The 23822-nt window shown below is 36.6% G+C and overlaps 1 protein-coding gene across 1 annotated transcript in view; it reads left to right on the top strand.

Annotated features, from left to right (window-relative positions):
- Nucleotides 1-756: 756 nt before the first annotated feature.
- LOC138694428 (endocuticle structural glycoprotein SgAbd-2-like) overlaps nucleotides 757-23822 on the top strand; it is a 28006-nt gene continuing 4940 nt past the window's right edge. The window contains exons 1-2 of the mRNA XM_069818125.1: nucleotides 757-894; nucleotides 11520-11653. Of these exons, the coding sequence (XP_069674226.1) occupies nucleotides 808-894; nucleotides 11520-11653 (221 nt within the window). The 5' untranslated portion in view covers nucleotides 757-807. The remainder of the gene's footprint in view (nucleotides 895-11519; nucleotides 11654-23822) is intronic.

Here is a 23822-nt window from a genome sequence, read left to right as displayed (position 1 = left end):
GTCTTTAGTTTTTTCTCAAATTATTTTTACATTATTAATTGTATTGCAGTTTGGTATAGTAAGAGCTTAGTTTTAAATAACTATGCGACACTTACGTAAAATATCCTACACATATTTAAATACTCTATAAAGAAGTACTAAAACATTAAGGCTACATTAACTACATACTAATAGTAATAAGAGTCATTTATAGATTTATTTCTGGTTTGAAAATAGTACTTTGTATTTAGATACTTGAACAATTTTGATGTAACTGTTGTTCACTTGATTATTGCTTTATTTTAAAAAAAATTAATCAGTTTCATCATCCTCCCCGCCTATTTTCGTTTCCTTCTCAGAGGAATATCTGAATTTAGCACTAGTACCCTACTACTCCAATCTCAAAGAACATCTTAAAGACTCACTTTCCAATAAATGAGGGAAAAAAATCGCCTGTATTTTTTAATAAAGACAGGTTTTTATCGCCTTACTGTATCACCTGCAGTGGATGTAATCACCTGAACATGTGTGTTTACATCCTCTAAAAGTGGCTTTTATCTAAATGTTGCACTTGGAAGAATTTAAGAATCTGCTTTGAATGGACTATCTCGTAACAAAGGAGTTGGACAATACAAGAGAGGGGATTCCATTTCACAAGGTCTGGGAATACTATCTCTTGACGCACGTTCGGAGCACTCCCCTCTGACAGCCGGCGGACCTAGCCCCCCCGCGCCGCCCAATGAAGGCACACCCTCCTCTCTCTGACCATCTCATTGTTGGGAGGTCCGGGTGTGTTCGTGCAGGTACGTATAAAAGAAGGTGAAATGGATGCAAAGACCATCACACGTTAAGTGTAACAGTCTGGGAAGTGTCTCACGAGCGCTCTCAAGTGGTACAACTGGAAACATGAAGTTGGTGAGCTAACAATATTATTTTTTCATTGCCTACAGTCGTGAAATGGCTTGTTAGCAATCTAACTCAAGAAAATGTTTCTAGGTTTTTTTTTGGGGGGGGGGTTAATGCATGTAATTTGTGAGATTCTAAATTAAGTTCTCACAATTAAGAAGAAGTCTAGAACTAAGAATAAAACATTGGAAACTCAAATGAATACTTCAGCAATTTTACACACATGCTAGGACCCATATGTAAAAGTTTGCTTTTAGAAAGAAGCTAAAATAATACAAAAGAATAATAAACAAATATTTCTGAACTTTTAATGTAGTTACATTAATTTTAATAAAGTAGACTATATATTTTGTAAATAATAAAGAAATAACATTTGAGACTTAAAAAAAATAATAATAAATTTTAGCACTAAGTAGGCATACATCTTTCAAATTTGGTTACCGATGTCTATATTGTTTCACCTTAGATTTTCCTTCAATCTTGATTAGATTTCTCTACCTGCAAAATATAAGATTATTTAGAGTAGCAAAATAAAAGGTTCTCAGTATAATTTTTTTTCCAAATTATATTTGTAATATTTTTCATTTCAAAATTTCATATTTTTATTTTCTGTCCGAGGAAAACCCCAGCATTGAGGAATTAATTTCCTAAAAAGTAGAAAGAAACAATTTGTCTGTTTTTTATATAGACCTAACTATATTTAGTTATACAAACATATAATAATTTTACGTAACTTACAGAGGCTGAGAATAAAAGCTTCCAGTTATAATCTGGGGAAATTGTGTTGTAAGAATTAGCCGTGAAACAGGTTTTTTGCGCCTATATCTTTTTCCTCTGTATTCTTTCTTATCTGTAAACAATGCCTTTTATCACCATGTCATAGTCCTGAATAGTTTCTGTATTTAAGGAGGAGTTTTATGTCTTTACGAAATGAGCATTAAAATTGATTTAACACACTGTAGTCTCATTATCTGGTGGGTTAAATACATTTAATGTTTTGGTATTTTATTAATTTTGACTGTCTTTATTTATATAGTTTACATTTATTTGTAATATTTTTATTTCTGGATTGCATTTAATTAATGTTACTTATTATAAATAATAATAATAATAATAATAATAATAATAATAATAATAATAATAATAATAATAATCTCCAAGATTAGATCTTGCAGCCTGATTCGATTACAGAGCAACTACTTTAACTGTACTTTCCTAGGTTGTTCCGAGTGTCTATTCTCTTCTTGTAAAAAAGTGCATACATTTTTTGTCATTCCTGATTTTTTTTTTTTGGAAATAGTTGTACAATATTATTGTTTCTGTTTCTAACAATCACTCACATAAAAACTGTTTATTTTTTCTTTGCTTATCTCGAAAATTAAAGTCAACTACATATATCATACTGACCTATTTAAAATCTATATCAGTTTAATATAGGTCAAGTATTTTAATATAGCTTATCGCCACTATTTCAGATACAGATTGTTCATATGAGTCTATACTCAGCCACAGAATGAAAATATCATATCAACCTATTCAAAGTCTCTTAGGCCTATATCAGCTTTAAAAGACCCAGCACCTTTAAGTGTAGTTTAACACAGAGATCGACATTACTTTAGATATAGAGTGCCTGTATGAGTCTAATGTGTTAATGTTGTGTTTATTATTCCGGACATCATTATTGAGTTAACTATAAAAGTAAGGGTCGCGACTACTGATGGAACCCGCAACCCTTATGTGTAAGTTTTATTACTATAGCAATGTAGATTATTAAAACTATTACAAAGTAAAAAGAAATGAAAACAAACACTTCATCATTTTAAATTTGTTCATAAAATATTATTTTTAGCGAATTGTCGGACGCAAAGACGCTATTCGTAATTTATATGGTTGTGATATACTACTCCCTACTCACTGATATGCCTGTCAAGGTTTTCTCTTAGAAGAAAAGTTTGAAAGTTGCTGGTATTGATATGAAATTTCATCATGTAATAGATAACACACTTAACGTTTAAAATTTGGTACCTCTTTAACCTCAATATTGTCTACTAGACTACTATTTTACACCTAGTATCTATTTATTGCTAGCAATACCAAATTTTAGATTATGAAAATATTTTTAGGCAATGTTATTATCTTCTCCTTACGATGTATGTATTGGTAATTGTCTTAATACTTGTGTGTGAAGAAATCTGTAAATACAAAAATATCAGAATATTTAAAAGTATACGAGTTCATTGCTCGATTGGTTAGGAACTTGTACACGGTCACCCGTGCCTGCCCCAAGCCGCTCATATCAGGCCTTGGCAGGTATGACCCCAGGTTACGGCGAAGAGACCAGACAGATCCAATAGTTATTATCTTAAGACAGGAAGACACGGAGGCAGATTTAGGTAGATGAATCATTTATGTCTTAATACTTACTCGAATAAGCAACCGCTGTGAAATGACCTTGCTCTAACTCGGGCTATAGATATATTCTATCCCACTTACAGATCGACGGAGTAAAGAACCAATTGGCTAGTCTCCTGATCAAAGAGCAATTGGCCATTACCGTTTCGATGATTAAATAACTTGAGCTAACATATCTTCCCCAATAGTCCGCTTTTGCTGATCGATGGAGTTGTACTACAGCCAATTGGCTAGTCTACATCCATCGAATCGTAGAGTTATTTTACCTAAGAGCCAATTGGCTAGTCTCTGAAATTGAGACAACTCATCCTACCTAAGATTTTTCGTGTTTTTCCTATGGCGATAAGACAAATGGTGGGATGAGCCCTAAAAGAAATGTGCCACGGACCTGAATTCACTTCCCCATGGCATTTCGGCATTCATTTCCCCAGACCCTGGTAACTGTTCAGAATTAATAATATTATTCACATCTAACTCAGCTATAACAGAATCTAATCGTCCTCTTTTACAGATCGATGGATTCATCAAGGAGCCAATTGGCTAGTCTCCTGAACTGAGAAAAATCATCAAAAAGCCAATTGGCTATTGCCTTAAGATGATTAAATCTTACGCGTTTGAATTTTCAAACAGCCATATTGGCTATTACCTTTCGTTGCCTAGACTCCGACAACTTCTCCTCTTGGTCACTACCCTCGCGTTTCTATCTCCTCTTGGCAAGTTCGCTGTGCTTCTCCCCCTTTCTCCCCGTATGTTGTAGCTAATAAGTTACGTTCATTTTCGGTTTTTTACTTTCGAAATTTTCTAGCGCTTCTTCAGTTGAGCAGCGAAAACCGAAGTGAGACAAGTGGCTAACAGGTTGGAGCTCACATATTCAGTTTTTCACAGCTCCAACTCCCTTGCAAGGACGTGTTTTCACGTACCTTTAGAGTTTATCATTTCATTTCCCTCTCTTTCATTCATTCAAATTATATAAAAGATTATTCAAATGTAAGTTACCGTACATTTTGACGTTACCATAATCTTTATAAGAATTAAGATATACACAAAACAAGAACACACTTATACTCATAAATATATGGGAGTTCATTGAATTCAGTTTAAATGTTGAATATGTCCACCATTTTGTTCTTCTTCAAAAAGCAACAATCTTTCTTCTATGTTGTGAAAAGCATTTACTAATAAATCTGATAGAATATCTTAGATTTTGTGCAAAATTGCATATTTTAGTTCGTCGGTAGTCGTAGGAACAGTTAAAAAAACTCGGTTTTTTAAATAACCCCCTCCCCAGCCAAAAATCTGCTGGTTAGATATCAGGGGAACGCGCTGGCCAGGTGTTAGGAAAATGTCTGCTTCTTATTATGCGATCACCAAACGTGTGACGTGAGGTGTTAGGAAAATGTCTGCTTCTTATTATGCGATCACCAAACGTGTGACGTGACAATCGTTAAGTGGTGTATAAATCCTGCATGAAGATTATGTTCTCGATGTTATATTTCGTAAATCTAGTATAACAAAATTCTGAAGCATGTCAAAATAATGTTGTCCGGTAACCGTAACCGCTATAATATAATGGGATGTGAATCCACACCATACGGTCACTTTCAAATCATGTAGTCCTTGCTGAGTAACAGTATGAGGATGAGTGTCAGTCCAAATCCTACAGTTATGAATATTAACACCGTCATTCAATTGAAAATGTGCTTCATCAGTCCATAAAACTTTATCCAACCACTGCGGATTTGTTTGAATTTATGCCAAGACTCGAAGAGCATATCCACTTGCTTTATCAGCTACTTTAACAAATAAAAGTTGCAATTTATAAGGATACTTTTTAGAATTCTTCTAAGAATTATGCAAACTGTTGTGTAACTCATCTAACGACGTTTTGCAATTTCAATAACACTACATATTCCATAGTTACTATTTTCAGCTATTTCTTCATTTTGACTTAACACTTCAGCAACATTAACATTAGCCAATGTAGGTCTTCCAGACTTTTCCTCATTCGTAACACAACCAGTTCTCTCAAATTTGTCCATTAACTTTCTGTAAGCTTGTAAACTGCATGGACAAATTATGAAATTATGTTTTGTTATGAATTTTCGTATGCCGTTTGTTAAACTACTTTTACATTCATAATAACACTGAACAAGACTAATTTGATCTTGTAAAGTCAAAACTATTTCAAAACATATTCAATGATAGTGATTTAAAAATTAAATAAGAAGTAAATTTACTTTTGACACATTATGAACAAAACCTGTTACCACGTTAAACAAAGCAAAAGAGTGTGATAAATGAACAAATCCCATTGTTCGATACATACAAATGTGCCACTAATTTGTGCATACGTTAATTTTAAAAATAATATATCTCTTTCAAAATGTAACTTAGGCTACTTTTGAATATATAAGAACAAATTTAAAATTCTCAAAGCCACTGAAATTTTGAAAATGCAGGCTAACCGACGGGTGTTGTAAGACTGTATAAGTATAGTTTTGTTGTTTCAAACCATATACAATATCTGTTAACATTTCTAATTAAGATTGTAATGTTGTAATGTTTATTAACTTAATTTACACATCACTGAGTGGAATAGCTACACTCTCTGCCCTATGTTAACTGCTAACAGCTTCACGTGATTCTGAAGAAAGTGGACAAATTAGGTTCTCTGTCATTTTGCAGACGAGATAATTCTGTCCATTATATTCAAGGCTAGCGAGATCATAAAAATCCTTAGTACGATTTCGTTCTCCGTGAAATATGTGCAGTTTCATGTTCTCTCCCTGAATAGGAGAGGTTCAGACAATATTTACCAGCAGTTTCACACTCAAGTCAAAATTAATCGACAATGAATGACCTCTGCAATTTAAAGCATAGTAATATGCAATACTCATAAACGCGACAAGTAAGAAATTGAATAGAATTGTAAATCAAATTAGTTCAGCTAACTCAAAGTCAAAATTATGAACATTCCTACGCAACTTTTTGTACTGTCTCTATTGCACACATTACCTTGAGTTAATATGAAACATGCAAACATATTTTCATCACAGCATACTATGATTGCACGCCAAAAATCCTTCACAGAACCCTTCATCGAAAATGTTTTCTTAACTGGCCATTCCAGTTACGCCCACACTATCACCTATCCTGGGGCTTCCCGTCGCTTCATAAATTTTATGAGCACATTCTACTTGTAAACTATAATTTTGTTTGTGACAAATCACATCGAACAGGGGTGCACAGCTAGAGTGAGAGATAGATTTTTGACACAATCCATAAGAGAAAATATTTTTTATATTTTAAGTAGGTTATTTAACGGCTCTGTATCAGCTACTAGATTATTTACCGTTGATAGAGTTGCTGTTAGCAATAAGGTTTATGATGAAATGATGCTGAGGATTCGCCATGAGATTATCTAACATTCGCCTTATAGTTTGGAAAACCTCAGAAAACACCCAATCAGAAAATGAGCCCAAGCCGGAATTTAAGACATGCCTGAACGGAGCTCCGGATCAGCAGGCTGAGCTATGCCTGTGACTGTTATTTACCTTATTTGGTTTAACTACAATTCACTTAATTCTACTTCTTTTATATATTTCTTACGTCTATTGCCTTTCCACCTTTTTTATCACTTCTTATTTTTTCTAATTCTTGGTCTCTTATTATAGACTATCTCTACTTCTTTTTCTTCACACCTTTACATCTATCTCTTCCCATATTTCTTTATTGTCTTCGTTTCTTCTCCATTTTCTGTCACTGAGTCTCTTTCTCCTCCAACTTACATTCTTACTTTCATTATGTTCCTGTTCCTTATTTTCATTCCTTCCTTGCCTTCTTCTTACACTTCTTTCTCGTCCCTTATTCTTGCCCCTAAAAATTTCCTTCTCACTACTCTTATTCTTCTCTTTGTGTTTTCTTCTTCGTAATCATATTCTTCGTAGAGGTAAAGGTATCCCCTTCACATGCCATGAAGGCACTTGGGAGACATGAAGGTAGAGCCCCATGCTTTCTCAATCTCGGCACTAGAATGAGGTGGTGTGATCGGCACCACGCTCCGACCGCCTTTTACCACCGGAAAAGACCCGGTACTCAATTTGATAGGAGGGTGATTAAACCTCGGAGTCGTTCTGGAAGTTTGCCAACGAGAAAATCCCGTCGCCACCCGGGATCGATCCCCAGACCTTCCAGTCTGTAGGCAGCTGCTCTACCATCTGAGCTACCCGGCAGCCTCATATTTTTCATACCTCCATTATTTTCCGTCCACTTCTTCTCATTTTTTATTCTTTCTCTCCTCGTTCTTCTTCACTTCAAGAACCAGTTGTACTTTCTGCCTCAACCAGTTGTACTTTCTGCCTCGTTCATGGCTAAGAGCTAGCGCACTGGTCTTCCTTGTAGGCGGCCCGGGCTCGATACCCGGCCAGATCATGAGGAAATTTCTGATGAACAAAGCAGAAATTGCAGAGGGATTTTCCCAGAATACTCTCGTTTTCCTCTTTCATCGACCAACACTCCCAATCTTCCCTTCATTTCACCTATCATCTTAGTTAAAAATATGCTGAGGCAGGCCTAATAAGGATTTGCGATAATCATATAGGAAGTCTTGGGACTCTTGGCCCTGGGGCTTATCAAATACTCGTCTGGGTAATGGGAACTGGATCTGTCAGTGCAGAAGTAGGAAGGCCCACCTATCAGCGTCGGATTGGCGAATGCTACCCACACCACCTCTCCGACTGGAACACAAAAAAACATGATAAACTGGTAGTGTTGATGCTACGAAATATGAAAACACTAAACATCCGAAATAGAAGTACAGAATTTGTTTCGGAAATGAACGTGACTTCAAGCCTTGGTTGGGATCTCTATTGAAGGCCCCTTGTAAACTGTGTAATGATTCGATAAGAGCAGATATTCATATTCCTATACGCAAGCACATAAAATCAAACATATAGTCGTCCCATCAATACATATTATCAAATTTCTCATTTGTGAATTTGTAGGTCATGTATCATATACTTCAGAATTTTAGGTTTTTCCATGTAAAGAAATAGATAAATAATCAGTTCAAAACATTTAATTTTATTAAGAAAATACACTATTATAAAATCATAACTACCGTACTCTTGTATCTGTTGTTCGTAACTTTATTACATTAAAGACATAAATTCTTGTTCTCATAAATAAGGGAAACAAATTCTCGCACACACTAATAAACGTCAGTTTTTATTTTATTTAATTTTTTTCGTATCATAAAATTCCATAATTTAAAAGTATCGATACCATAATGGTTCAATGGAAGGTTGGCATCACTGTGATAGATTAAAGGTATACACGCCAAGGAGGAGATCGGAGAGGCATGGAGGTAGAACTCCACGCTTTCTTGACCTGAACACTAGAATGAGATAGTGTTGTTGGTACAACACTCCGACCGTCTTTTACCCCGAGAAAGAGACGGTATTCAATTTGATAGCAGTCTGAGTGAACTCTGTGGCCAAGCTGGAGGTTTGGGAACGAGAAAAATCCCGTCACAATCCGGAATTGAACCCAGGACTTTCAAGTTTATAGCTAGTTGCTCTACAAACTGTAACTCGAAAGGCTTCATTTTATTTAACATCTTACATTTGTTTCTTCTTTCTGTTGCATTAAATATCAAGTTTGACATCGTGTTTCATTGACCGTTGAAAAAATAACACAAAATTGTTGATACCACCAAGGTGGATCAGTGCCAAAGCATTGGGGTTTATAAATCAGGGAGCCCGAGTTCAAGTCCCGCTCTACTCTGAAACATAGGTGATGGACAAGTTCGTGGTCCAAGGAACACAAGAATGTTCTACAAGTAGGCATACTCGTTCCCCTGGGACATCGCAACAATTCATTATCATTCATTATGCCAACCGCCAGTGGTGCTCTCTGGACAGTCTCTGGTCTACACTTTTCGGATTACCGACATCCATGCGTCAGAGCTAATAATACCACTAAAAAAAAAAAAATAAATAAAAAAATAAAAAAAAATAAAAAAAAAATAAAAAAATAAAAAAAAAAAATAAAAAAAATAAAATAAAATAATAAAAAAGTAAATGATAAGGTCTTGCAATATAGAATTTTATTTAATTAATTCCTCTGAATAGTTACTGATGCATTTCGATGTGTTTTTAGTCCCTCAACATTTTTCCTTATGCTGTTTTCCTGTGAGATATGCAGGGAAGATAGTATTTAGCTTAAAGAAAAATTATTTTCAATGGCACAATTATATTACACACAGTATAGGTTCTATGTGTTTTATACAGGGCTTTCATTTCAAAACTTCCCAGTCTAAATAACTAATTATTTAAATTGAATTCAATTTAAACAAAAAACACGTCAATTTAGATATTGAGGGGGAAGTCTGAAACCAGGCTTAATTGCATTTTAGATTTCACCCCTCACCCCAGCAATCCCCACATTGAAATTTAAAATGGCACATCTATATTTTTATACTTATATATGAAATAGCATTCAATTGTTTATACACATCATTAATTTATTTCACATCTTTTGTTTTATATCGTTGCCTGGCAACCTCGATTGTTGTATTAGAGCTGAAGCTACAAATACCGTTGAACATTTCTTGTAATAGTTGTGTCCGTGTATTGTAAAATGGTGTATACCCTTCAAAAGAGAACAGAAATCACATTTATCTTTGGAGCTGAAAACCGTTGTGCTCGTAAAACTGCTAGAGCTTTCAACGAAAGGCATCGTGAGAAAAACTTAAGTCACCGATATCACAGATATAACACGGAAATTTGAAGAAACTGGTTCTGTATGCAATAAAGCAAATGACCAAGCTAGAAAACTCGATGAAACTTCGCAGATTGAACTACTAGGTCATTTCATTAATGAACCCACTACCTCCATTCCAAAAGTAACTGCTGTAACAAACATTTCGGTTGGTTCCATACATAAAGTGCTGAAAATGAACAAATTTTTCTCCTACAAAATACAAAGTCATCAATAGCTCAGCGAAGACGATTTTGATAGAAGAGTAGAATTTTGTGAACAGATGTCATAGAGAATTGAAGATAATCCAAATTTGACACAAAATATTTACTTCAATGAAGAAGCGATTCTTTTTCTTAATGAGTTTGTCAACAAACACAATTGTAGGTACTGGAACATCGAAAATCTTCATGTGTTTCGTGAAGATAATACCGAGTATTCTCAGAAGATCAATGTGTGGGCTGGAATTTTTGGGAATGATACTGCTGGACCGATTTTCATTAAAGAAAATCTGGCTGGAGAATTGTCTCTGAACGTATTAGAAACTGTACTTGATCCACTTATCACACTGTCGCTAGACAACCAAGTCAATGAAAGAAACCTGGTGTTGGACGAACAAAATTTGTATTTGCAACAGGAAGGAGCTCCCCCACACTATGCAATACCTGTGCGACAGTGGGTGGATAGAAGATTTCCTGGAAAATGGATTGGTAGGAGAGGTGCTGTAGAATGGCCGTCGAGATCTCCAGACCTGACACAGCTTGACTTCCTCCTATGGGGTCATTTGTTTATACTCCTCCGCCTGAGAATATTAAAAAACTGAAAAATAGAATAACCCAAGAATTTAATCGGATTAGTAAGGAAACATACCAAAACATTCGCTAAGAGTTCCAAAATGGACAGTATTACTGTTAAGCAACAATGAAGCACATTTGAACACCTGATTTAGTGCAAAATAAACTGTTGCTTGTTAGTTTGCGAGGAAAAAGATGTGAAATAATATGAATGAGGTGTAAAAACAATTGAATGCTCTTTCATATTTAAGTATAAAAACATAGGAGTGCCATTTGAAATTTCAAAGTGGGGGTGGCTGACGGTGGGGGTGAAATCTAAAATGCAATTAAGCCCGGTTTGAGACTTTTCCTCAATATCTAAATTGACGTGTTATTTGTTTAAATTGAATTGAATTTAAATAATTAGTTACTTAGAGTGGGAAGTTTTGAAATGAAAACCTGTATAACAACCACCCCTTTACAAAGACATGAATTCCACTTACGTTAGACTTGCATGGACTAGCAGGAGAGTCCTGGCATAAAAATTATCACGCTCGTTCATTAGCGATAGGCCTACGAGTAGCGAGTTACAATGTTATTCAGTGAACTACTGTGTTTGAGAGCTGTGGTTTGATTCATCTCAAGGTTGTATTTTTTAGTCTACATGCAATTTACTTTGTACTGTTGCAGCTGATATGCTTGTCCGCCATGTTGGTCATCTGCGTGGCCAGGCCGCAATATTATCCACAACACCAGCAAAAGCAGTTCGTCCCAATCCTGGCCTACAATAATGACATCTCTCATGACGGATCTTACGCATACAGGTAAGTTATCCAACGCTGATCATTAGTAGACATCGAATTTTTATACTAAAAGTTAAGAATGACACTGAGTAGGCCTATGCTAGAATGAATATGGTGTCCGTTAGAGCAGTGGTATTCAATCTTTTTGCTAGCGTATCCCCAAATGCATTTTTTTAGCTTCGCATCCCCAAACTGCATTGTAATTATATGAGAAATAACAAACGACAATTAAAATATGTAAACTACAAAAATTATCAACAAATATAAAATATGTCAGCATTTCTACATACGTAGTCGGTTGCTCATTGGAATGCGTACCTCTTGAGAACACCCCGCTTACCCCTGAGGGTACGCGTGCCATAGACTGAATAACATTACGTTAGAGGATTTCTAGGCGTTGTTCATAAGACTAAAATCTATCAACAGAGAACTGAGTCACATTGTTTGGGAAATGCACAGTGTAAACGGCATTCTGACGCTGACATGGCTTAAAATGTAACAACATTTTTAAGTTTCTTGGTAGTGTAAAAGCACTCAAAATAAACAGATGTAAGAAAGCACGCATCAAGTACTGTGGAAGAGAAATCCTTATTTCTCTGTTAGAAAATATAGCTCGGGATTTTCGACATTATCATTATTATTTAAGAAAAGGATAAACGCAAGACAATCCGGTGTGATGAAGTTTGTTGGAGTAACTTCTATTGGAGTGCGTTGTAGGTCCTTTAAACAACCAAAGGCTGCCAATACTTAACTTTATTAATCAATCTTGAAATACAAGGCGTAGTACGAGTGATGAAATGAGGTTGATGATGATTACTCGTAGCCACGTAGGCCATTCGTCGCCCTCCTCCGCGCTTCTGCTTACTGCCGAGCTACGTTATGTTAATGATAAGTAAGTGAATGAGATCCTCCAATGATGACCGCGCCTTTTTATGACCTGCCTATAGTAACGCTACGGTACCTTTGAAGTCCGCGTGATCGCCTCTACTCGGCTTGGCGTCCCCACGCTATAACCAGTGCAATGACCTGATTCTGGACTTTGACAGATAAACCCTTAGTCATTAATCCCAGTACATACATGACTCAATTAGTAATTATCGGACGGCTCTGCACGAGTTATGAGGATGGAATACATTTTAGACTTACAATGTTAACAATGTTACTCTTAACATTAATTACAAACATACCAATTATAATCATACCAATTACAATCACACCAATAGGTGGCGCTTATCACACCGGAATGCAATCCAAGATTATCGCCCAAGGCAACAAAAATACAGGAGACACATCCAGTTCCTAAATCGAACCTGGGTCCTCTGTATCATTGTTAAGACAACATAATATAAGCAGTCCCTTTTGAATGAGATAAACCTGCGTTGCCCTGTTGAGAATCGCACTCCGCTCTACGAATTGAGCCGCAACTTCTGGTGTGGAGACACTTCAATGGCAGGAAGGTGGATCAGGAAAAAGAAAGTCTGTGTGACCTTGACAAGTATTAATCCTCGGGGACGACGACAGTAACAAAGGAAGCAGAGCTCTGATGAAAAGGGTGGAATCCGAGAATGCGGAACGGACTGAGAGGGGAAGTGGAAGATGCAATCACACGCGGGCTGGGACCTACACCTTGACACACTTGTAGCCGGCTCAGCGAACTGCAGAGCCGCGCGCGAACTTTTACTCTTGACCGACGAGTCTCGCGAGAGCAGGTGATTCACTTTCTACATCTTGTGTTCCACCGCCTATTCAACGCATGCATTCATTACCTTTGTTGATATGCTTAGTGGTTATCGGTTAAAATCAAGGCCATTCATTATTCAAGCTCACTTTAAATTCCTCCCTCTTCTTCAGGGTTTACTTGGAATTTTACCCTAACTAACATTTAAATACGAGTATATTTCGATCTGATACTAGACTAGCTCCTGAAAACGCTAATCATTTGACCGCTGGACCGAGTTCAAATCTCAGGGATGGTGGAATTGTATTTGTGATTGATGATGATGATGATGATAATAATAATAATAATAATAATAATAATAATAATAATAATAATAACAATAATAATTTATTTATACTGGCAGAGTTAAGGCCATAGGGCCTTCTCTTACACTCTACCGGATCACAAATTATACAAGCAGTGAAAATTTAACAAAAGTTAAAGAACAGAATACTAGGCCTAACATATTACAAAAAAAAATAATAATCAGGGGTGGCTCGTCCATAAGAGCTGCGGAGCTGCAGCACTCCCTGCTTTGACAGAAAAATAATAATAATATTTGTTTTAATTTGTAGAAGAATTGTTACACCTTTTATTGGTAAATTGCTTTATATTTCATATATGTACTATTATCTTATGCATAATCTTTTTGCGCGTCGACTGTATTGGAATTGACACTGCATTCAAAGTCGTCCTGGGATCTGCAGGGTGGGACAGCTCATAGAGAGTATGTCTTGTTGGTCAGGAGGTAGAGAGGTGAAGGGAAGCAGAGGGGAAACTGCCGCTGTTAAAACCATATTTCGCTGCAGTGACTTGCAGAGCCAGGCCGTAAGGGAAGATCTTTCCTCCACTCCCACGTCGCTATTGTAATGCTACGTCAAATGGATTCTCTATTCTCTTGAAACTTAATGACAAAATTTTTATTTTTTCTTCACATACTTATTGTTGTAGAATCTTATAGAGTTAATATAACGAAATTAATATTCTTTTTTGCCTTATTGTTACGTATATATCCAGTGTCCAGTAGAACCTTAGGACAGTAGTGTCAGAGTTGTAAGCTCCGAAACCGGTTATGGAGCTAGAGACGTCCAGTAGGAGCGTGAACTTGCTTATGTCTGTGGAAGCACCGGAGCACGCAACGAGTTATAGTGGAGCGCTCCGTTCCGTTTAGGCTCTGTCTGACAACGCTGCCTTAGGATTTGCCTTAACTCAAAATGATTGCACGAGTAGAATCCTTTTGATATAGCACGTAAAATACGAAAGAGACTTCTTTTCCAGTTTTAGAACATTGTTGACCATCAGTATATCTGAGTGTTGCTTTGGTGTGACGTCTTAGTACCGTAACTTAACCAGTGCAAATGGGCAAGCATGAGAGTGTGTGAATTATAGAATATTAATTGTATTTTTCTCAACTTCCCTTCGCGGAGAAGATTGATGTAATGAAGTGAAATTACAGGGTCGTCCGTTACCCGACTTAAATCTTACTCAAGCTTCAATCAGCCGAAATAGTGCATATATGTAAGGAAGTATAACAATGAAATTTACGCTAAGCATTTATGGTTACGTGGATGTGAACAAAAAAAAAATCTGTATTTTGTTTTCCTTGCCTCCTCTTCGGTGATGATACTGCATAGACTAGGAATGGTGTGACAGATTTAGGACATTTGCCCCTAAAAATTAAAAAGCACGAAACTTCGCAGTCTCACCTGAAAAATGTTGTTTCATTGGCTATGTAGGAAAACTAATATTGCTGCGCAACTAGGAGAAATGAACAGAACAAACATTCTCAAACATAATCAAGAAATGAGAAAAAATCGTGAAATTATTTTTAAAAATATTGATTGTATCAAATTTTGTGGCCAATATGAACTTCCCCTTAGGGGACATGATGAAAAAACGATTCGAAGAACTCTGGTGTATTTCGTGAGTAATCTAAACGAGTCTCTCACAAATCATTTGGAACATGCCACTGTTTAAAGGTAATTCTAAAACAATTCAGGATGAACTGGTAGATTGCATGTTAAGTGTCTGCCGATTTGAAATTCAGACTGAAATCGATGATATCAGTTTTTTTTAGCGATTATGGCAAATGATGCCACAGACATCTCCCAACTAATTCAGGAAATTTTTATTTTTCGATATGTAGTGCATTAATTTTTGTCCTATACTTATTAGTAATGATATCAAGAAGTGAAATTTGTATGTACCAAAATCTACTGCAGCTCCCCCAATCCACAAGTTCACGAGCCGCCACTGATAATAATAGTATAACAAAATCGATACTAAACAACATGAAAATAATACCATAATAGAAAAAAGAAACTAAAATACATTGGAATATAATAAAAAGTAACTCATTTAGTACAAATAGTTAATATGGAAAACGTAAGGAAGAATATAACAAAATGGAATGTAATAAAATAATAATAAAAAAGAAGAAGAGAAATACGAAAATTAAATAAAATTCACAATAAAAAAGGTATGATGTCAATGTCAAGTTCTTGAGGAGTTTTCCTTCGTCAATTCACCGAAACTCTTCACAAATTCTCTTTCATAACTGTCCGTCCGGCACTTGTATTTGCGTGACGCCGAATCGATAGTCCTTCAAACTGTGTCGCTAGCAGTTTATTCAGAGGTTAATAGATGGGAGTGGTAATGGAATCTAGACAACTCATAGATCTGCTTAAGAGGCATTACCAGTCATGTAGATCTGTGAGGTATGGCAGACTACCAGGAGTATGTATACGAATTTGATGGTTGGAGAGCAATACTTGGCTTAGCCGGGCAGCATAGTCGACACGAAAGTAATTTGATTTCATAACGAGTGCACAAAACACTTCAACTGAAGTGTTTAGAGATGCATCGTGTCCCGCCCAATAAGCAGCTCTACCTCCACCTCTCTCCTCAAATGCAGCACGTCATAGACTCAGCTCGTTCCAGTTTGCTGCGATCTTGTAGCTACGTTCATAGATTATGTTGTCAGTACATTTCATTGAACAGCTGTTTACATTAACGTTTAAACGTTTAATTAAATCCTATTCTATTTTCTTTTTAGCCAAATGGTAGTGGCCGGTTTCTTTCTAATTCCAAACATCTGACTCTTCTGTACTGGTCTCGGTTACGGTTTCATGCACCTTCTACGTCATTACACATAATATGGCTCGGTCAAGATCGAATATTGAGACCAAAGACTAGTACAGTAACCATTAGATCCCAATATCTAAAATCACATTAATTAATTTTGTAATAATGGCAGTCTTTCTCAAGTCGCTAGTGGGTAAGAAAATATGAAAATTAAATTATCACTACTACCATTACAAATACTATCAACACCACTACTATTACTACTAATACTAGGCCTACTATTAATAATACTTCTACCATCATCACCATTACCATCACTACCATTACAATTATTACTAATACTAGGTCTACCACCACTAATACTGCTACCACCATTACCATCACTGCTACTAGTGAACCAGCCAGGGCTAGACTCCTAACCGCACTCACGACGACTGATTCACACGTAACGACGCTACCATATGCGGATGATTTGTTTCGCGCTTTTGCGGTTAGTACTGCGGAATGATGTACTTACCGAATTCATAATTCATGTTTGAAATGACGTTCTTGTGATGTCTGGCAGGCTGTACATCTCCTGAAGACATGTCCAGCAACTCGCCGCAGTTCGTTCTCCGAAATAGCTCAAATTTATGTCATGTAACAGTTGTTCATGGAAACGGTGTGGATTTTCACTGTCCCAGTAACGATTGTTTTAGTGTTCACGTAATCAATGAGATGTGACCATGCTTCGTCACTGTAAAAAGTTAAGGGGGATCGAGTAGTCCATCATACATTGACTGAACCACATGCAAAACCTAAGTTTGCTCTGATAATTGGGTTCCGTTAACCTCTGAAATACACGAATTTTGTAAAGTTTTAATTGTAATTGTTTCGTACCTCTGATCACTGAAGACTGTGACACCCTTACCTGCTGAGATACACGGCGGGATCATGTAGGACTTCTCTCTAGTCGGTGGCCAATTTCATCCAACATCTCCTCAGCGAGAACACGCTTCACATATGTTCGTTTCTAATCCAATATTGATCCAGTTATACGAAATTTCTTCACTAAATTGTAAATCATTGCTTTAGAAGACTCTGGCGAATCAGGGAATGACTGATGAAAGTTTGTTAAAACTGTTCTCCAAGATTCGTATTTCACAAAGTTGTCGTAAATATACACTCATTCTTCAAGACTATATTTCATAATAGACGTACTACTGCATTCTAAATATTTACGTAACTAAAGACGAAACGTACGCGAGCGAGAGGCCTGATCACTGCGAAGACGCACGTCTAGCCCTGGCTGACTCACTCTGTATTACCAATACTACTATTACTACCACCACCACCACCACCAGTACTACTATCACTACCACCACTATTACTACCACTACCACTACTATCACCACTACTACTACTACTACTACTACTACTACTACTACTACTACTACTACCACCATTACAACACTACTATTACCAACATTATCTCAACTAATACTACTACTACTATCACTACACCACTACTATTACCAACATTATCTCAACTATAACTACTACTACTACTACTACTACTACTACTACTACTACTACTACTATCACCACCATCACCACCACTACCACCAACATTACTACAACCACTACTAGACCTATTAATATTATTAGCACTGTCATTACCACCAATAGTACTATTACCACCACTAATCTCTACTACTATTACTAATGTTACCATCACCATCAAGGTTCGATCCCCGCTTGGGCTGATTACCTGGTTGGGTTTTTTCCGAAGTGTTCCCCAACCGTAAGGCAGGTAAAATGTTGCGAATCCTCAGCCTCATCTCGCCAAATACCATCTATCTATCACCAATCTCATCGACGCTAAATAGCCTAGTAGTTGATACAGCATCGTTAAATAACCAACTAAAAAAATCACCACCATTACTATTACCACCACCAATATCACCACTACCACCACTACCGCTATCACCATTAGCCCGTTACCACTACTACTATTATTGCTACTACAGTGCAGTGGTCGCATCCGAGCATTACTCACGTGGTCCCTGGTTAGCCATTTTTGTAAGCCATTTCGGTAAGCTAAACAATGTCATATTGTATCAATGGCTTACTTCATGCTGATCACCGGACGAGCATCTTCAGTCCATTTTGAATCATGCCCATAAAATTAATCAGATACACTACATATTATTATAACAATACTTTTATATAGTTCAGAATGAGCGAGGATATGTGTCATGTATTGTACACGCATGTGGAACAGTTGTTCAGGGATAACTACTGTAGCTTGACTTGTGAACCGAGGCTGCGCTCGAGCGTGGATTCGATTCCTGCTTGGGTTCATTACTCGATCTGGTTTCTCCAAGCTTTTCCCAAGCTATAAGGTAATGTCAGGTAACTCCATGCCGAGACCTCGGACTAGTCTCGCCAAATACCATTATCATTATTACCAATTCCAATAACGCTAGACAAATAGTCTTTAACTGAAGAAAGTGCTATCATCTGAAGAGGTTATGATCATTAAGAATTCGCCTAACAGAACTGTGCAGAAAATGGATACATAAAGAACGCAAAGTAAGAAGACAGTATAATTCCTGCATCACAAACCAACACATGTTATATCGTCGAGACATCATGCTAGATTCACAGAAAATTATCAGAACTGAATTACAGACAAGAGCGTTGATCACGAGTTAAGTACGGATGAATAGCACAAAACGGAGAGAAGAGTTTGATTTTTATAGAATTCAAATACCTCTTAAGTTTTTTCTGCCTTGCAAGCATATTCTCCATTATTAGAGAGACATTAAAATAATTGCTCCCCTAGCAATAAGTGCGTGTGCACTCACTGAATGCTGTCCGTAAACGTCTCACTCGTGCACAAAAGTATCACTTTCTGTCCTAGTTACGTAAATAACTATAGTCTTTGAAACTATCTTTGGAGTCCACCGTTGTTGCTCTGTAGGTAGTTCGTGCTCTTTCCACGTCCACGGTCCTGGATATTTGTCTGGTGTCTTGTGATGTCTTAGAATAAAACGAAGAGAGTAAACATGCCCACAATTATTCCAATAACTTCAGCAATACATTCCTATAATCTGGCAATGTTGGGTACGAGCATCCCATAATGTGCTGCGAAAGAAGCGACAAACATAGAATACCGTACCAACTCTCTTCTGACCTGAGTGTAAGTATTTGATATGACTGAATTTGTCAAGAAAAAGATTAATAATCGGTTAGAATCGTTCAATGGAACGAATGATAAGTCTACGACCAAATTTCAGAACAGAGTAACCTCAACTTCAAGAACTACGTACACACCAACGAGAGTAGCAAGTGCCTAATACGGCTCTTAACGACAATGATGATATTTACAGAAATGTTCTACTTATAACATAATGATCATTACAATTTCAAAATTTTTGCCAGGAACGGATAACGATCGTTTGCATGAAATAGCTCATAATTAAGACTTAGAGAAGGATGTGGAAAATATTGCCTGATAAGTTATATTATTTATCGCTTCTGTCAGACTCTTTAGCCACACGGTTTAAGGTTCGATAGTCTTGTAGAAATATTGCGGTCTTGCAGTATATATAATCAGGAAGGGGCAAGGAATTTCATATAAGTTATTGGAATTAAAATATCTCAACTTATCTATGTACTTCTGCCAGTGACCAGGGAATTTCTTCATTCCTTCTTCAAATATAATAATTTGTTTGTTTTTGAGCCATTTCTGCGATTCTTTCTTCAACAGGTCATTCGTTGCAAATGCTTTGCTTCCTAAGCATTTTTAGGAGTCCAAATAGAGGACAATAGCACGGATATAAACTCAAACTATATGGAGGATGTGGTAGCACTTTCCAGCCAGGTGCAGTAAGGGTTCTTGTGTAGTGTTTGCGCAATGAAAACGTATCTTGCCACGAATGAAGATGATACCGGTACAAAATATACCTCATTTAAAAATATTAAGAACTTAAGGCTTTTTCAATTTTCTGTCGAAATATTGATATAGTATACCAGTATACCGCATTTATTACTTGTTGATTTAAGAGAAAATCGATTGATATCGATCTTTCCACGACCTGAAAACCGTAACCATCGCCTTTTTATCAGATAATTTCAGCTTAAAAATTCTTAAGGTGGCGAATCTAAATGTTTTCATACCTTGCTAGCAATCTTGTTCTCAAAATTGTATTAAGATATCCAGATCTCAGAGATGTCACAAATCTATGCACACGCTTGTGACCATGTTGGTTGTGACGCTGAAGATATTGGGAACAAAACTAAACTCGTCTTGCTTTGCTTTCTTAAAAGATCCATGCATTTTTGTGTCACTAATGCACCATTACTCAAATGATACCATAATGACCCAAATGTTTATAGTTTAAATAATATGTTAAAGACATTCTTGCTACAATACAGAAGGAAGAATAATAAGTGCATTTATATCGACACAGAGTTAAATTTATACCAAGTGCTCTACAAATGTAGGCTACAACAACGGTGTAAAAACGTGATTAGTCTTTAACATGTCTCCAAATTATTTAATCAGCTTGTTCATTAGAGCTTATGATTAACTGTGCAGTCGAACAGCGACGAAACTCTTCCCTGAATGTTTTATAGGCCTAAGGTTTAATTACAGACTACGGTAATTTGGAATGGGATAAAATCGATTGAGAGTGAAGAAGTGATGGCAGACGACAATTTCGTTCCAGTAACCTAGCGCCTAAGGACTGGAAAGCAACTGTGATGTTCTCTTCAGAATATCACGAATGCGTCTCCTAATTCCAAGCAAATTGCTGCCGCACCCACTCACGTGTAACAGACGTTCCCTTGTGAGTGGACAAAACTTGTGCTTTTCTTCTGCTCTGGTTTTGGCACTGCAGAGTATTAGGTAGTAAATATCTGTAACCCAAAGATTTAGATTTCAGATTCAGGAAGATCCATGATGGCTATGAGGTATAAAGCACCTTTGAAACGAGTCCTGTATTTCTATCCCTCTCATATGATAACATATTCTTATCTCAGCTCACTCGTCTTTCTCTTTCTCCTTCTGTTCTCATTACTCTTCTTCTACATAACCCTCTTCGTTGTCCTTACCGATCTAATGGACACCATGTTAGCACAGTCTACTGTAAATAGTCACGAAGCTCAATACATAGTAAATATGCATCCATAGATAGTTTGTGACCACTAGGATCGCTGTTATCGTCCCATTACAGACAATGCGAAATAGTACCGGCACAGTCTATTCTTTCTAGCATCCTCATAACTCAAGCCTCGTGACTGTATATTATTAGACTGTGATGTTAGTCTAGATTAAAATTCGGCGGAAGAGATTAATTTTAAAGGCGATAAAATCCTTAGCTTGGTTTACTCAAGTGGAAAGGAGAACTAAGTGTTCCGTGCCCGTAAAAAACTCTCTCCCTGATAGTGATCTCCAGGCAAAATTTTCTCCATTTAACGTCCATCTTCAATTTCGTCGCTGAATAATTCCTGCAGTTCAAAGCGTCTTTAAATAAAATCATCTACTACTGATACTACTACCACTATTATAAATATTACCACCACCATCACCACCACTGCCACTATAACCAACACTACGATCATCACTAGATACCACTAATACAGCTAGCAATACTAGGCCTATCCCAATACTACAACCACTTGCACTATTATCACCACCACTAGTCTACCGCTGTGGAGTAACGGTTAGCGCGTCTGTCCGTGAAACGAGCGGGCCCGGGTTCAAATTCTGGGTGGGACAAGTTACCTTGAGGTTTTTCCGAGGTTTTCCCCTCAACCAATTGAAGCAGAATTGCTGGATGACTTCCGGCCTTGGACCTTGAACTCATTTTTTCGCCATCATTCATTCACATATCAATATCATAACAATCATCATCATCCATACAATAGCTCGGGTGAAGTTCACGGTGCGGCGTGCTGTACTTGTAGAAGAGCACGGTTGTTAGGCTACTCAATCATTCACAGAATAGGAGTGGTAAGTACAATAATCCTCAGGCTGCAGTGTAAGACTTCTAGTCCCTCCTCCGTACAAACTAAAAAGAAATCACCACCACTACTACCACCATCACCAATATTATCACCACCACCACAACCACCCACACTACCGCTGCCAGTATTACAACCACAACTAGTACTATCACAATCACTATCGCTACAACCATCACGACTATTACTGTTGCAATCACCATCACTAAAACCATCACCACTACCACTACTACTATCACCAGTACCACTATTGATACTACTTCTTACTACTTACTACGATTTGCTACTTACAATCACTACTTCTCTGCATTCTTCTTTTTCTTCTCAATCTTTTCCTGCCATCTTCCTCGCCTGTTCTTCCACTTCTCATAACTCATCTCGCTCATTCTTATTCTATTTCTTCTTTTTCTTCTGCACTTAGTTTTCTCATCTTTTTGCTGTTTCTCCTTGTATTCTCTTCATTGCAATTATTATTATCATTATTATTATTATTATTATTATTATTATTATTATTACTGTATTAACATTCATCTCCCACAGTTCTCATTATTTTTTTTCTCCCACTCCTTTCCCCTTTCTTCATTCAAAGATATTGACATCCGTCAGTTCTGCTATTTTTTGACAATGTAACCACCTCATTCTTGGGTTTTCAAATATTAAGTACTGTATACGTATTCAGAAGAGTTTATTTATTAGAATCGACGCTGTATTGTGTCAGCGTCTCCTTGTCATATATAAGTGAGCAATTTGTTTTTCGTCTAAACTGAATATATGTTTTAGTTAATTTCTTACTTAATCTATTATATAATAAACTAGTAATAACAAATCTCATTCCTAGGGATTGTAGTTTATTTCTCTCTTTCTTAATGTTTACGTTCTATATCTGTATGTGAATAACAGAAAAGTTCATAATATGTTCCCTTTGTATTGCAGGGTTTTACTTCTGTGCCATAAATTTGTAGGATAACATACCCGATATTAAACATTTAATGTGAGGAAACAGGATGCATGCCAAGAAATTTCAGAGAAGTTAAATATGGAGTTGAGGTAGCAAAAAAAATTAGGATGTAACGACTCCATTTTATTCTAAATTATAAAGAGAAACAGAAACCATCAGAAAGTGGAACAGAAGAAGTTGATTGCTCAAAATGCTTCAAAATGATGGCACACATAGCCTATCACTTTGTCAGCACCTTAAACTCAAATTTTGAGAACAAATGTTGATTTAATACAATAAATATTTATTTGACAATTTTTTAGTCTAAAAACTTGTCTTTAGAATAATACATTATGAAACCATTATAATAATCAATCGAACATGGACAAACATGTATATATAAAGACATGATAAAGAAGCTTACAGTATAATCATATTTG

This window comes from Periplaneta americana, chromosome 2, assembly GCF_040183065.1.
Source record: "Periplaneta americana isolate PAMFEO1 chromosome 2, P.americana_PAMFEO1_priV1, whole genome shotgun sequence".
Classification (NCBI taxonomy): Eukaryota; Metazoa; Arthropoda; class Insecta; order Blattodea; family Blattidae; genus Periplaneta; species Periplaneta americana.
Note: the sequence above shows the minus strand (reverse complement) of the source record. Positions and strands in the feature narration are given on the sequence as shown.